The sequence below is a fragment of the Haliotis cracherodii genome, unplaced genomic scaffold (genome assembly GCF_022045235.1).
Source record: "Haliotis cracherodii isolate W230 unplaced genomic scaffold, xgHalCrac1.p SCAF_16, whole genome shotgun sequence".
Classification (NCBI taxonomy): domain Eukaryota; kingdom Metazoa; phylum Mollusca; class Gastropoda; order Lepetellida; family Haliotidae; genus Haliotis; species Haliotis cracherodii.
In genome coordinates this window covers 14065847-14081967 of record NW_027266271.1, presented here as the reverse complement: position 1 = coordinate 14081967, position 16121 = coordinate 14065847, and the positions used below count along the sequence as shown (strand labels likewise).

The window sequence follows — 16121 nt, the reverse complement described above, 5'->3', positions numbered from 1 at the left end:
TTCTCTATTTTAACTGATAAGTTTAAGATCATTAAATCCAGTGCAACAGTTTCCCTATGCACATGCTTTTGAGTTGATGGCGATGTTATAGAACCTAATAAGGTTATCATACACCCGATATCATATAATCTATAACAATCTGTTTAACACTGTAAATGTATTTGTCTTCTTGTGAAATGGATATTTTCTCTATGTTCAAACAACAGTTACATTTCATAGATGCACTTTGTATTGAAGTCTGACACAAAGAGCATAATTTTTTCTATTATACTTTATATACTGAATAAAGTGTGTGAAGAAACCCAGAGGAAATGATTAATTTGCAGTTATTGCTCAATCACAACAATTGTGAAATATTCTTTCCATGCATGGTTGGAATTGTACAGTGTATATATTATTGAGGGTTTTGACAAATAATACAGATAATAATGATATGATTGTTCTCCATAGCATGTCGGGTGCATAAAACAACTGCTGTGTGAGCTCGTGTCGCACTGGATGTTGTGGAAATGTCATTATCGAAACTGGATTCAGATAGACGATGTGGAATTAATCCTACTTAGAAATGAGGCATGGAGTCAAACTTGAGATAAACTTTACGACATTAAAATGTATGTATACACCTTAAATTGTGAAAACACACCCAATAACAAATATAAAAGCATAATAGAGACACGTTAAGAATGAATATTGCAAGATGTTGCTTTGTTTGCAATAGATTCGCGTTACATTTGTTGTTAACATTTGTGGTATGCTATTTATCACAGTGGTAATTTGCATAGTACATGAAATATGGGCAGAATATATAAATATGGATATAAATGAAAACAACAAACCACTGCTTATTTATTAAATGGACGAACCATATACGATAAAGAATATTCATAAAAAGTGACTGAATATCGGCATCGGATAGTTTTTTTTAGGTCAAACACAGTTATTCTGTATTTAAATCAGTCTACATCTTCTAAGTACAGCATTAATTAATGATAACGGATATCTTGTTCTATATGAACAGATACAAGGAACATCTCTGTGACTACTGGCACCATGCTGTGTTTACTAATCATATTCGAATTCCATCACTTCTGAAACCATTCCATGTCTACCAACATGATGTCATGTCCACTGCCTCTGTTTCTCGTCTTTTGACAGATTTACATGTTTTTTTCTGGCATTTAAATTAAATATGTTGTGTATGAAAATAGTTTTGCATTTAGTCAAAAACCTGGCGTGTTCGTTTTATATCTGATATTGGATGAGATACATGCATGTCGGGAAAATGAACTGATAGAACATGTTTATCTAATCATTTCCAAATGATGAACGGTGAGAGAAATTGCAGATTTGTGGTAAGAAAAACAATACAACTGGAATGAAGGTTCAGAGTAATGCAGTTACAAAAGTTGACGCATGTTAGATGAGATACGGTTGAATGATAATGCTGTACTATTTATTGTTGCGGTTTTGTTTAAAATAGAGAATATCTCCAGCGCTGGACAACATGATCTTTTGCCTGTATTTTGTATGCTTGCAATGTGTAAAATGTAGATATTTGTTCTGTCCAAATGGGATAGACTTTTTGGCGACAACCCTATTGTCGAGAAGCAGCATATTTGATCAAACTCGTCACTTTCTCATCAACCACTATCCATTTACTTCTCTGCTATTCCTTCATTTCTACTATTTTTCTTTCTACTGCTTATTATATAAAATCCAGCCTTTTGCTATCAGAACAGACAAAGCCCTAGGAGCCTTCAGCCACGTAGGCATGTAAAGGCCAATTATAAAGTAGTGGCTTCAAGATGTGATAATAAACTCAAGAAAAACATAAAAAAATTAGAGAAATATTCCTTTTCCTGAAGAATGTCAAATTGTCACACTTAATAGAATAACTAGACAATATTGACACCAGCTCTTCCTGAAATGGAACATCAGACAGAAAACACAGGATCATGACTAGATTCAATTTTTATTGGTATTTGACAACATGAAACAACTGAACAACTCCCATATAGGGATAACAATACATATATAACACATGTACAATCTAACAGATTTATGATATTAAGCAGTATTACACAGTAATATTTCTGCTATAATTGTCTATACAGTGTTACCTGCTTCAGACGTGAGAGGACTCTCTGGTCGTAGTTTCGTTCCGATAATATTCCTTTCAGACACATCCTCTGCGTCAATTCAATCATTCGTCCCTCACAAAGCTGACACACGGAAAAATAACTGATACACTATTTAAAGGAGCATTAAATCCAAGTCACTACCTCATTTTTTCGCTTGTGTAAGTTAGATTAGGGATCTCGATCTCTGGCATTGTGCACCAGCAAACAATCAACAGGATGTGACATCAGTTTCCACTCTGATCAGCTTCCCCCAGGCCATCGGAATGCCAGCCAATGGAAATGTATATTGTTGAAGCACTAATGGTTCCACAGTGTGACTGTGTCCAAGAGAAATATTTTAGGAAGCCAGAGCAATGACGGACCTCAAATAATCATAACATGCACAATTGGGATAATATTTTCTGAGCTCCCTTCTTCTTAAGATAGTGTTGTGTTGACGTCATCAAAGCCCTCTTCTGATCTTCACCTACACACCGTTTCAAGAAGTCCCAGCATGCTTTCTGCAGATCCTTCAGTGCAAATTCTATGGCAGCACAGAATAAACCTGTACAAATAAGAAGCAGCCATTGATATGGTGATGTTATGTCTAATAACCTTTTATAAATCAGTGTTGATATTACAGTTTATAATAGAAAAGGAGTAAATGATTCAATATCGAATGTCATAAGAAGAAAGGTTTTTCTTCCCCCAAACACATTTTACTGCTCACCTGTGACTGTTCCAAGTTGTACTCGAACTCGACCCGAGTGTAAGAAGTTAAGAAGACTGGAAAAGACATCATGGTCGTAGTCTGGGATTGGGATCTGGAGTTTGCTGTGCAGATTGACAGTTGACGACTTAGCTCTCATCCTCAGTCGAGATTTGGGTTTCACCGACTCTGTGACCTTCCTCTGGTGATGCAAGATCATCTGATAGAAAACCCTGGAAAGATGAAGGAAAAGTTATTTATATTTTTTCCACTACAGATCTCATAGGAAACTCATATCTACACGTGTGAATAATTTTAAAAGGGCAGGGATGAAATGTATGTGTTGAAGCATTGCTACTTTCTCAAATCCTTACTGCCAGATAATCATGTTGTTGCATGTGCTTTAATTTGGAATACACACATTAATTATACTTAGTGTTTACTTCTAAAAGTTTCCGAATAAAAGACCATTGGCGTGTTTCAGTTGTATGTGATATTTACCTGCTTCTGGTAGCCAGGATTGCTTTAACTCCATGAACGGGAAGCTGCCGGTTGCCAACTAGAAAAGTGACGTTACACAACTCCGGCATACTAGTAATATACTGCAAACTTTCTGACAGGTCGGCCATGTTGCTGTACATCATTACCTCTTGGTGGCCGCTAGATGACACTGTGACTTTAGAGGATAGAGTTGAAGGTGGTGACGGGGCCTGGGTGAATGAGTCACACGATTCATAGCCCGACGATCTTGCATCTGAAAATGTTATCTAAATTTAGTCATTCATTTGACATGGAGAGTTGTTTCATGCGCAAGTAAGATACATTTTGAACGGGCTTTCTATAGTTTCATACAAACGATAAGTTAGTTTATGCTTGCTTCAGAACAAGTATTATTTGATGTTGATAGCATACTGAACGGAACAATGATTACTGTTAATTTATTTGACTTTATCGATTGCATCCATAATACCATGGAGTATTAACTCACCTTCGCTATCTCTGTTGTACGTGTTAGTTGTGTTTTCTAAGAGGTCGCTGTCAAGAAGAAAAATCTTAGATTCACATCTCTTCATGCTGCTAAGTTGTATGAGTTATCCGGTAACAAGAATGAAAATTAGCTGTATGTTCAATTGCCAGAGAACAGTAATGCTCGGCTCTCTACAAAGTCACGTTTTATACCCCTTTTCCAATATCACGTGGCTAAACGCAAAGTGACACTGATCACTTTATAATGTCACGCCAACGCTCTTAGCAGTATTACGAACGTGACACTGTAATGCTTACTTTTGCTGCTGTGGTCACGTGACAAGTGCTAAAGAGCGTGTTGTGATCGGGGGATTAAAGCTCGTTAAGCATCAAATTAGCGATCAATACCTAATCCTTTACAAACAATAGAACACAATGAGAGTAGGTAAGGTATTTGGTTCCAGTGATTTTTACTATTCAATTATGCGGATTAACATTCGAAAATCATTTAAACAGATTGAAAGCGCTACCGACGTCAGTGAACTTACGGTCATTGTAATTACCGCGATCCCGGGAGTCGTCGATGAAATTTGTGATCTGACAATCATCTGAAGTGAAATGAAGTTTGTTTGAGTTTGACAGTAAGTAAGTGGCATCCACGCCATCTTATCCAGAATTTCTTCTGGAAAGCCACATCCATCCTGCACACGATTTGTGGATAACGTCACATGTTCCGGAAATGAAGAGTCAAGGTGATGGCTTCTTTCTACAGCGAAGTGCGCCGCCTGAAGAAAACTTTTTCAATTCCAAGAAAATATTCTAAAATTGCGTCAAGGGTGGTTAAAATTGATATCTGTCATAAAGATGAACGATTAGATACTATTAACGTACTATGCCTAGTAGGTTTATTTAGTATTTTTTGAAAAAGTATCAAATTCATATATTAAGAAAGGGGCTTATTTTATTACCAAATTAAATATCTCATTACATACAGTTTTCGCAGTTAACTATAACAAGTGGTAATGATAACAAGAGAGTGTGGATGATCAACTTCTCTATTACAATTGATAAGTTTAAGATAATTAAATCCAGTCCAACAGTTTCCCTATGCACATGCCTTTGAGTTTATGGCAATGTTATAGAACCTAATAAGGTTATCATACACCCGACATCCTTTAAACTATAACAATCTGTTTAACACTGTAGGTGTATTTGTTTCTTTGTGAAATTGATATTTTGTCTATGTTTAAACAACAGTTACATTTCATAGATGCACTTTGTATTGAAGTATGACAAAAAGAGTCTATATACTGAATAAAGCGTGTACAGAAGCTGAGCGAAATGAATAATTTGCAATTATATAATTATTGCTCCATCACAGCAATTAGGAAATATTCTTTCCATGCATGGTATGAAGTGAACAGTGTAGATATTATTGACGGTATTAACAAATAATACAGATAATAATGATATAATTGTTCTCCATAGCATGCCGGGTGCATAAAACAACTGCTGTGTGAACTGGTGTCTCATTGTATGTTGTGGAAATGTCATTATCGAAACTGGATTCAGATAAACGATGTGAAATTAAACTTTCTGAGAAATGGGGGCATTGAATCAAACTTTAGTTAAACTTTAAAATATATGTATACACCTGGAATTGTGAAAACACATCCAATAGCATATGAAAAAACATAATAGAGACACGTTAAGAATGAATATTGCAAGATGTATCTTTGTTTGCAATAGATTCGCGTTATAATTTGTTGTTAACATGTGTGGTAAGCATTTTTTACAGTGGTAATTTGCATACTACATGAAATATGGACAGAATATATAAATATGGATATAAATGAAAACAACAAACCACTGCTTACTTATCAAATGGATAAAACATGTGCGATACAGAATATTCATAAAAAGTGACTGAATATCGGCATCGGATAGTGTTTTGATCAAACACAGTTACTCTTTATCTAAATCAGTCTACATCTTCTGAGTAAAACATTAATTAATGATAACAGATATCTTGTTTTATCATATAATGTTTAAGTTTCTCGGCAGGATAAAGTCAACAGATAAAAACGATATCCGTTGGGGTCATATGCGGATAGAGATGCAAATATCAAAGGTCAAGTAGGGACTACTTTCACTGTTTATAAACAAACATGGCGTCGCCCTCGTCATTCGGCGATCGAGTCCGATTTAACCATCGGGAATCTGGATAAACTACAGAGATACTTGCTTTCATTATCAAAAGAACAGTCTAATATACTGAAAATCAGTGTCTTACTGTGACGTAGCAAAGGCATTTTATATGTTTTGGCAATTTTGCATACATAAATTTCAACACAATTTTGCGAGGGCACGAGGCCTAGCCAAGCGGGATCAGTAGCCATATCTGTGCTTGTAGACCTCTGCGGCTTGAACCTTTCTCCACAAATTAGTTGGATTTGGCTTAAATATGTTTGAATTGTTACCCTGTTTCGTTTTGTCGCTGTGTGTACATCTGACTAATTTCTTAACGTTGTGACAGGAAAGACCGACTGTCAACAACGTCTGACCGTGGCTTCGACAAAGGGCAGTTACTCTAGCAGACAGACCGATGGATTGCCGTGAAAGGCAATTAAAAAGAATTGTTTGTTTTGCGTATATGTTGCTTCGTCACTGCATAAGAAAGACAATTCAGTTGGAACTATATTGGCTACTGTCACTGTCCGACTGACACATCACTTACCTTGTGACGTAATAAATATTATTGCGCGCATTCCAGGAAAACTCGCAAGGTTTCGGTAATGTTTGTGAGAGAGGGAAAGCGCTTTTGAAGCAGAGAATTAAAGAATGACATTATATGATCAAGAGGTTATCACGCTTGTGTGTTTGGGGATGGTAAATATCCATTATTAGGAATAAACACGCGCTAAATACAATGTTTATTCCTAATGCAGGATACTTACCATCCCCAAACACACTCGCGTGATAACCTCTATCTATATGAACAGATACAAGGAACATCTCTGTGACTACTGGCACCATGTTGTGTTTACTAATCATATTCGAATTCCATCACTTCTGAAACCATTCCACGTCTACCAACACGATGTCATGTCCACTGCCTCTGTTTCTCGTCTCGTCAAAAACTAAAACTGGCGTGTTCAATTTATATGTGTTATTGGATGAGATACATGCGTGTCGGGAAAATGAACTGATAGAACATGTTTAATTAATCATTTCCAAATGATGAACGGTGAGAGAAATTGCAGATTTGTGGTAAGAAAAAACAATACAACTGGAATGAAGGTTCAGAGTAATGCAGTTACAAAAGTTGACGCATGTTAGATGAGATACGGTTGAATGATAATGCTGTACTATTTATTGTTGCGGGTTTGTTTAAAACAGAGAATATCTCCAGCGCTGGACGAAAGGATCTTTTGCCTGTATTTTATATGCTTGCAATGTGTAAAATGTAGATATTTGTTCTGTCCAAATGGGATAGGCCTTTTGGCGACAACCCTATTGTCGAGAAGCAGCATATTTGATCAAACTCGTCACTTTCTCATCAACCACTATCCATTTACTTCTCTGCTATTCCTTCATTTCTGCTATTTTTCTTTCTATTGCTTATTATATAAAATCCAGCCTTTTGCTATCAGAACAGACAAAGCCCTAGGAGCCTTCAGCCAGGTGGGCATGTAAGGGTCAATTATAAAGTAGTGGCTTCAAGATGTGATAATAAACTCAAGGAAAACATTAAAGAATTAGAGAAATATTCCTTTTCCTGAAGAATGTCAAATTGTCACACTTAATAGAATAACTAGACAATATTGACACCAGGTCTTCCTGAAATGGAACATCAGGCAGACAACACAGGATCATGATTAAATTTAAGATTTATTTGCATTTGACAACAATAAAAAACCGAACAACTCCCATAAAGGGATAACAATACATATATAGCCCTTGTACAATCTAGGAGACTTACAATATTAAGAAGTGTTACACAGTCATATTTACGCCATAGTTCTCTATGCATAGTTACATCCCTTAGACGTTCCAGGACTCTCTGGTCGAAGCTTCGTTCCGATAATATTCCTTTCAGAGATATCCTCTGCGTCAATTCAATTTTTCGTCTCTCACTAAGCTGACACACGGAAAAATAACTGACATACTATTTAAAGGAGCATTAAGTTCAACTCGCTGTCTGATTTTCTCGCTTGTTTAAGAAAAATCAGGGATCTCCATCTCTGGCATTGTGTGTCAGTTAACAATCAATAGGAAATGACATCAGTTTCCACTTTGAACAGCTTCGCCTGGGCTATCGGAATGCCAGCCAATTGTCAGTCGTTGAAAATGTATATTGAAGCACTAATGGTTTCACAGTTTGACTGTGTCTAAGAGATATATTATAGGAAACCAGAGCAATTACTGTCCTCAAATAATCACAATCTGCACACTTGGGACAAGATTTTCTGAGCTCCCTTCTTCTTAAGATAGTGTTGTGTTGACGTCATCAAAGCCCTCTTCTGATCTTCACCTACACACCGTTTTAAGAAGTCCCAGCATGCTTTCTGCAGATCCTTCAGTCCAAATTCTATGGCAGCACAGAATAAACCTGTACAAATAAGAAGCAGCCATTGAAATTATATTCATAATAACATATTACAATTCACTGTTGATATTACAGTTTATTACAGTAAAGGAGTAAATGCTTCAATATCGAATGTCATAAGAAGAAAGGTTTTTCTTCCTCCAAACACATTTTACTGCTCACCTGTGACTGTTCCAAGTTGTACTCGAACTCGGCCGGAGTGTAAGAAGTTAAGAAGACTGGAAAAGACAACATGGTCGTAGTCTGGGATTGGGATCTGGAGTTTGCTGTGCAGATTGACAGTTGACGACTTGGGTCTCATCCTCAGTCGAGATTTAGGTTTCACCGACTCTGTGACCTTCCTCTGGTGATGCAAGATCATCTGATAGAAAACCCTGGAAAGATGAAGGGAAACTATTTATATTTTCATCTACAGATCTCATAGGAAACTCATCTCTGCACGTGTGAATAATTATAAAAGGGCAGGGATGAAATGTATGTGTTGAAGCACTGCTACTTTCTCAAATCCTTACTGCCAGATAATCATGTTGTTGCATGTGCTTCAATTTGGAATACACACATTTATCACGGTGTTTACTTCTAAAAGTTTCCGAATAAAAGACCATTGGCGTGTTTCAATTGTAAGGGATATTTACCTGCTCCTGGTAGCCAGGATTGCTTTAACTCCATGAATGGGAAGGTGCCGGTTGCCAACTAGAAAAGTGACGTCACACAACTCCGGCATACTAGTGATGTACTGTAGACTTTCTGACATGTCGGCCATGTTGCTGTACATCATTACCTCCTTGTGGCCGCTAGATGAAGCTCTGACTTTGGAGGATGGAGTTGAAGGTGATGACGAGGCTTGGGTGAATGAGTCACACGATTCATAGCCCGACGATCTTGCATCTGAAAATGTTACATAAATATAGCCATTCATTTGACATGGACACTTGTTTCATGCGCAAGTAAGATATATTTTGAAAGGGCTTTGCATAGTTTCATATAAAAGATGAAGTTTTTTATGTTTTCTTCAGAACAAGTATTTTTTATGCTTAGAGATACGGAACGGAACAACGAATATTATGAGTTCATTTATTTGAGTTTATCGATTACATACATAATACCATTGCGTATTAACTCACCTTCACTATCTCTGTTAAACGTGTTTGTTGTGTTTTCTAAGAGGTCGCTCTCAAGGAGACAGAGCTCAGATCCACATCTCTTCATGCTGCTTAGTTGTATGAGTTATCCGGTTACAAAAATGAACATTAGCTGTATGTTCAATTGCCAGAGAACAGTGATGTTAGGCTCTCTACAAATCACGTTTAATACCCCTTTTCCAACACCACGTGGCCAAACGCAAAGTGACACTGATCACTTTACAATGTCACGCCAACGCTCTTAGCATTATTGGGAACGTGACACTGTAATGTTTACTTTTGCTGCTGTGGTCACGTGACAAGTGCCAAAGAGCATTTTGGGATCGGGGGATTAAAGGCCGTTAAGTATCAATTTAGCGATCAATAGTTAATCCTTTACAAACAATAGAACATGATCACATTAGGTAAGGCATTTGCGTCCAGTGATTTTTACTATTCAATTAGTTGAATTAGCATTCGGAAATGATTTAAATAGATTGAAAACGCTGCTGACGTCAGTGAACTTACGGTCATTGTAATTACTGTGATGTCGGGAGTCGTCAATGAAACTTAAACCTGTGTTCTGACAATCATCTAAAGTGGAATGAAGTTTGTTTGCGTTTGACACTAAATAAGTGGCATCCATCTTTTCCGGAATTTGTTCAAGAAAGGAACTTTCTGACTATGCACCATGCAAGGCTCATTCATTCCGCACACGCTGCGTGGATAAAGTCACACGTTCCGTAAATGAAGAGCCGAGATGATGGCTTCTTTAGAAAACGAAAAGCGCCACCTGAAGAAAACTATTCCCATTCCAAGAAACAATCCTAAAATTGCGTCAAGGGTGTTTAAAATGGATATCCATTAGAAAGATGAACTATTAGATACTATGAACGTACTGTATGTACTGTACCAATATGTTTATTTCGTATTTATTCATGAAGAAGTAAGAAATCAATATGGTAAGAAACGTGCTTGTTTTCTTACCAAATATCTCATTATATACACAGGTGAGTTTGTTTCCGCAGTTAACTAAAACAACTGGTAATTGATAACAAGATAGTGTGGATGATCAACTTCTCTATTTTAACTGATAAGTTTAAGATCATTAAATCCAGTGCAACAGTTTCCCTATGCACATGCTTTTGAGTTGATGGCGATGTTATAGAACCTAATAAGGTTATCATACACCCGATATCATATAATCTATAACAATCTGTTTAACACTGTAAATGTATTTGTCTTCTTGTGAAATGGATATTTTCTCTATGTTCAAACAACAGTTACATTTCATAGATGCACTTTGTATTGAAGTCTGACACAAAGAGCATAATTTTTTCTATTATACTTTATATACTGAATAAAGTGTGTGAAGAAACCCAGAGGAAATGATTAATTTGCAGTTATTGCTCAATCACAACAATTGTGAAATATTCTTTCCATGCATGGTTGGAATTGTACAGTGTATATATTATTGAGGGTTTTGACAAATAATACAGATAATAATGATATGATTGTTCTCCATAGCATGTCGGGTGCATAAAACAACTGCTGTGTGAGCTCGTGTCGCACTGGATGTTGTGGAAATGTCATTATCGAAACTGGATTCAGATAGACGATGTGGAATTAATCCTACTTAGAAATGAGGCATGGAGTCAAACTTGAGATAAACTTTACGACATTAAAATGTATGTATACACCTTAAATTGTGAAAACACACCCAATAACAAATATAAAAGCATAATAGAGACACGTTAAGAATGAATATTGCAAGATGTTGCTTTGTTTGCAATAGATTCGCGTTACATTTGTTGTTAACATTTGTGGTATGCTATTTATCACAGTGGTAATTTGCATAGTACATGAAATATGGGCAGAATATATAAATATGGATATAAATGAAAACAACAAACCACTGCTTATTTATTAAATGGACGAACCATATACGATAAAGAATATTCATAAAAAGTGACTGAATATCGGCATCGGATAGTTTTTTTTAGGTCAAACACAGTTATTCTGTATTTAAATCAGTCTACATCTTCTAAGTACAGCATTAATTAATGATAACGGATATCTTGTTCTATATGAACAGATACAAGGAACATCTCTGTGACTACTGGCACCATGCTGTGTTTACTAATCATATTCGAATTCCATCACTTCTGAAACCATTCCATGTCTACCAACATGATGTCGTGTCCACTGCCTCTGTTTCTCGTCTTTTGACAGATTTACATGTTTTTTTCTGGCATTTAAATTAAATATGTTGTGTATGAAAATAGTTTTGCATTTAGTCAAAAACCTGGCGTGTTCGTTTTATATCTGATATTGGATGAGATACATGCATGTCGGGAAAATGAACTGATAGAACATGTTTATCTAATCATTTCCAAATGATGAACGGTGAGAGAAATTGCAGATTTGTGGTAAGAAAAACAATACAACTGGAATGAAGGTTCAGAGTAATGCAGTTACAAAAGTTGACGCATGTTAGATGAGATACGGTTGAATGATAATGCTGTACTATTTATTGTTGCGGTTTTGTTTAAAATAGAGAATATCTCCAGCGCTGGACAAAATGATCTTTTGCCTGTATTTTGTATGCTTGCAATGTGTAAAATGTAGATATTTGTTCTGTCCAAATGGGATCGACTTTTTGGCGACAACCCTATTGTCGAGAAGCAGCATATTTGATCAAACTCGTCACTTTCTCATCAACCACTATCCATTTACTTCTCTGCTATTCCTTCATTTCTACTATTTTTCTTTCTACTGCTTATTATATAAAATCCAGCCTTTTGCTATCAGAACAGACAAAGCCCTAGGAGCCTTCAGCCACGTAGGCATGTAAAGGCCAATTATAAAGTAGTGGCTTCAAGATGTGATAATAAACTCAAGAAAAACATAAAAAAATTAGAGAAATATTCCTTTTCCTGAAGAATGTCAAATTGTCACACTTAATAGAATAACTAGACAATATTGACACCAGGTCTTCCTGAAATGGAACATCGGGCAGACAACACAGGATCATGATTAGATTTAATTTTTATTTGCTTTTGACAACAAGAAAAAACCGAACAACTCCCATAAAGGGATAACAATACATATATAGCACATGTACAATCTAAGAGACTTACAATATTAAGAAGTGTTACACAGTCATATTTACGCCATAGTTCTCTATGCATATTTACATCCCTTAGACGTTCCAGGACTCTCTGGTCGAAGCTTCGTTCCGATAATATTCCTTTCAGAGATATCCTCTGCGTCAATTCAATTTTTCGTCTCTCACTAAGCTAACACACGGAAAAATAACCGACATACTATTTAAAGGAGCATTAAGTTCAACTCGCTGTCTGATTTTCTCGCTTGTTTAAGAAAAATCAGGGATCTCCATCTCTGGCATTGTGTGTCAGTTAACAATCAATAGGAAATGACATCAGTTTCCACTTTGAACAGCTTCGCCTGGGCTATCGGAATGCCAGCCAATTGTCAGTCGTTGAAAATGTATATTGAAGCACTAATGGTTCCACAGTTTGACTGTGTCTAAGAGATATATTATAGGAAACCAGAGCAATTACTGTCCTCAAATAATCACAACCTGCACACTTGGGACAAGATTTTCTGAGCTCCCTTCTTCTTAAGATAGTGTTGTGTTGACGTCATCAAAGCCCTCTTCTGATCTTCACCTACACACCGTTTTAAGAAGTCCCAGCATGCTTTCTGCAGATCCTTCAGTCCAAATTCTATGGCAGCACAGAATAAACCTGTACAAATAAGAAGCAGCCATTGAAATTATATTCATAATAACATATTACAATTCACTGTTGATATTACAGTTTATTACAGTAAAGGAGTAAATGCTTCAATATCGAATGTCATAAGAAGAAAGGTTTTTCTTCCTCCAAACACATTTTACTGCTCACCTGTGACTGTTCCAAGTTGTACTCGAACTCGGCCGGAGTGTAAGAAGTTAAGAAGACTGGAAAAGACAACATGGTCGTAGTCTGGGATTGGGATCTGGAGTTTGCTGTGCATATTGACAGTTGACGACTTGGGTCTCATCCTCAGTCGAGATTTAGGTTTCACCGACTCTGTGACCTTCCTCTGGTGATGCAAGATCATCTGATAGAAAACCCTGGAAAGATGAAGGGAAACTATTTATATTTCCATCTACAGATCTCATAGGAAACTCATCTCTGCACGTGTGAATAATTATAAAAGGGCAGGGATGAAATGTATGTGTTGAAGCACTGCTACTTTCTCAAATCCTTACTGCCAGATAATCATGTTGTTGCATGTGCTTCAATTTGGAATACACACATTTATCACGGTGTTTACTTCTAAAAGTTTCCGAATAAAAGACCATTGGCGTGTTTCAATTGTAAGGGATATTTACCTGCTCCTGGTAGCCAGGATTGCTTTAACTCCATGAATGGGAAGGTGCCGGTTGCCAACTAGAAAAGTGACGTCACACAACTCCGGCATACTAGTGATGTACTGTAGACTTTCTGACATGTCGGCCATGTTGCTGTACATCGTTACCTCCTTGTGGCCGCTAGATGAAGCTCTGACTTTGGAGGATGGAGTTGAAGGTGATGACGAGGCTTGGGTGAATGAGTCACACGATTCATAGCCCGACGATCTTGCATCTGAAAATGTTACATAAATATAGCCATTCATTTGACATGGACACTTGTTTCATGCGCAAGTAAGATATATTTTGAAAGGGCTTTGCATAGTTTCATATAAAAGATGAAGTTTTTTATGTTTTCTTCAGAACAAGTATTTTTTATGCTTAGAGATACGGAACGGAACAACGAATATTATGAGTTCATTTATTTGAGTTTATCGATTACATACTTAATACCATTGCGTATTAACTCACCTTCACTATCTCTGTTAAACGTGTTTGTTGTGTTTTCTAAGAGGTCGCTCTCAAGGAGACAGAGCTCAGATCCACATCTCTTCATGCTGCTTAGTTGTATGAGTTATCCGGTTACAAAAATGAACATTAGCTGTATGTTCAATTGCCAGAGAACAGTGATGTTAGGCTCTCTACAAATCACGTTTAATACCCCTTTTCCAACACCACGTGGCCAAACGCAAAGTGACACTGATCACTTTACAATGTCACGCCAACGCTCTTAGCATTATTGGGAACGTGACACTGTAATGTTTACTTTTGCTGCTGTGGTCACGTGACAAGTGCCAAAGAGCATGTTGGGATCGGGGGATTAAAGGCCGTTAAGTATCAAATTAGCGATCAATAGTTAATCCTTTACAAACAATAGAACATGATCACATTAGGTAAGGCATTTGCGTCCAGTGATTTTTACTATTCAATTAGTTGAATTAGCATTCGGAAATGATTTAAATAGATTGAAAACGCTGTTGACGTCAGTGAACTTACGATCATTGTAATTACTGTGATGTCGGGAGTCGTCAATGAAACTTAAACCTGTGTTCTGACAATCATCTAAAGTGGAATGAAGTTTGTTTGCGTTTGACACTAAGTAAGTGGCATCCATCTTTTCCGGAATTTGTTCAAGAAAGGAACTTTCTGACTATGCACCATGCAAGGCTCATTCATTCCGCACACGCTGCGTGGATAAAGTCACACGTTCCGTAAATGAAGAGCCGAGATGATGGCTTCTTTAGAAAACGAAAAGCGCCACCTGAAGAAAACTATTCCCATTCCAAGAAACAATCCTAAAATTGCGTCAAGGGTGTTTAAAATGGATATCCGTTAGAAAGATGAACTATTAGATACTATGAACGTACTGTATGTACTGTACCAATATGTTTATTTCGTATTTATTCATGAAGAAGTAAGAAATCAATATGGTAAGAAACGTGCTTGTTTTCTTACCAAATATCTCATTATATACACAGGTGAGTTTGTTTCCGCAGTTAACTAAAACAACTGGTAATTGATAACAAGATAGTGTGGATGATCAACTTCTCTATTTTAACTGATAAGTTTAAGATCATTAAATCCAGTGCAACAGTTTCCCTATGCACATGCTTTTGAGTTGATAGCGATGTTATAGAACCTAATAAGGTTATCATACACCCGATATCATATAATCTATAACAATCTGTTTAACACTGTAAATGTATTTGTCTTCTTGTGAAATGGATATTTTCTCTATGTTCAAGCAACAGTTACATTTCATAGATGCACTTTGTATTGAAGTCTGACACAAAGAGCATAATTTTTTCTATTATACTTTATATACTGAATAAAGTGTGTGAAGAAACCCAGAGGAAATGATTAATTTGCAGTTATTGCTCAATCACAACAATTGTGAAATATTCTTTCCATGCATGGTTGGAATTGTACAGTGTATATATTATTGAGGGTTTTGACAAATAATACAGATAATAATGATATGATTGTTCTCCATAGCATGTCGGGTGCATAAAACAACTGCTGTGTGAGCTCGTGTCGCACTGGATGTTGTGGAAATGTCATTATCGAAACTGGATTCAGATAGACGATGTGGAATTAATCCTACTTAGAAATGAGGCATGGAGTCAAACTTGAGATAAACTTTACGACATTAAAATGTATGTATACACCTTAAATT

At 36.5% G+C, this 16121-nt stretch overlaps 2 protein-coding genes across 2 annotated transcripts; both read right to left on the bottom strand.

The window, feature by feature from the left end:
• Nucleotides 1-8234: 8234 nt before the first annotated feature.
• Nucleotides 8235-9613, bottom strand: LOC139464191 (serine-enriched protein-like). The gene is made up of 4 exons (XM_071245718.1): nucleotides 9529-9613; nucleotides 9040-9292; nucleotides 8567-8778; nucleotides 8235-8407 (listed from the first exon to the last, which is right to left on the bottom strand). The coding sequence occupies exons 1-4, from the start codon at nucleotides 9611-9613 to the stop codon at nucleotides 8235-8237; spliced, it is 723 nt and encodes a 240-aa protein (XP_071101819.1).
• Nucleotides 9614-13122: 3509 nt separating this feature from the next.
• On the bottom strand, nucleotides 13123-14501 carry LOC139464190 (serine-enriched protein-like). The gene is made up of 4 exons (XM_071245717.1): nucleotides 14417-14501; nucleotides 13928-14180; nucleotides 13455-13666; nucleotides 13123-13295 (listed from the first exon to the last, which is right to left on the bottom strand). Exons 1-4 carry the CDS (start codon nucleotides 14499-14501, stop codon nucleotides 13123-13125), a joined length of 723 nt encoding a protein of 240 aa, XP_071101818.1.
• Between the last annotated feature and the right edge of the window lie 1620 nt (nucleotides 14502-16121).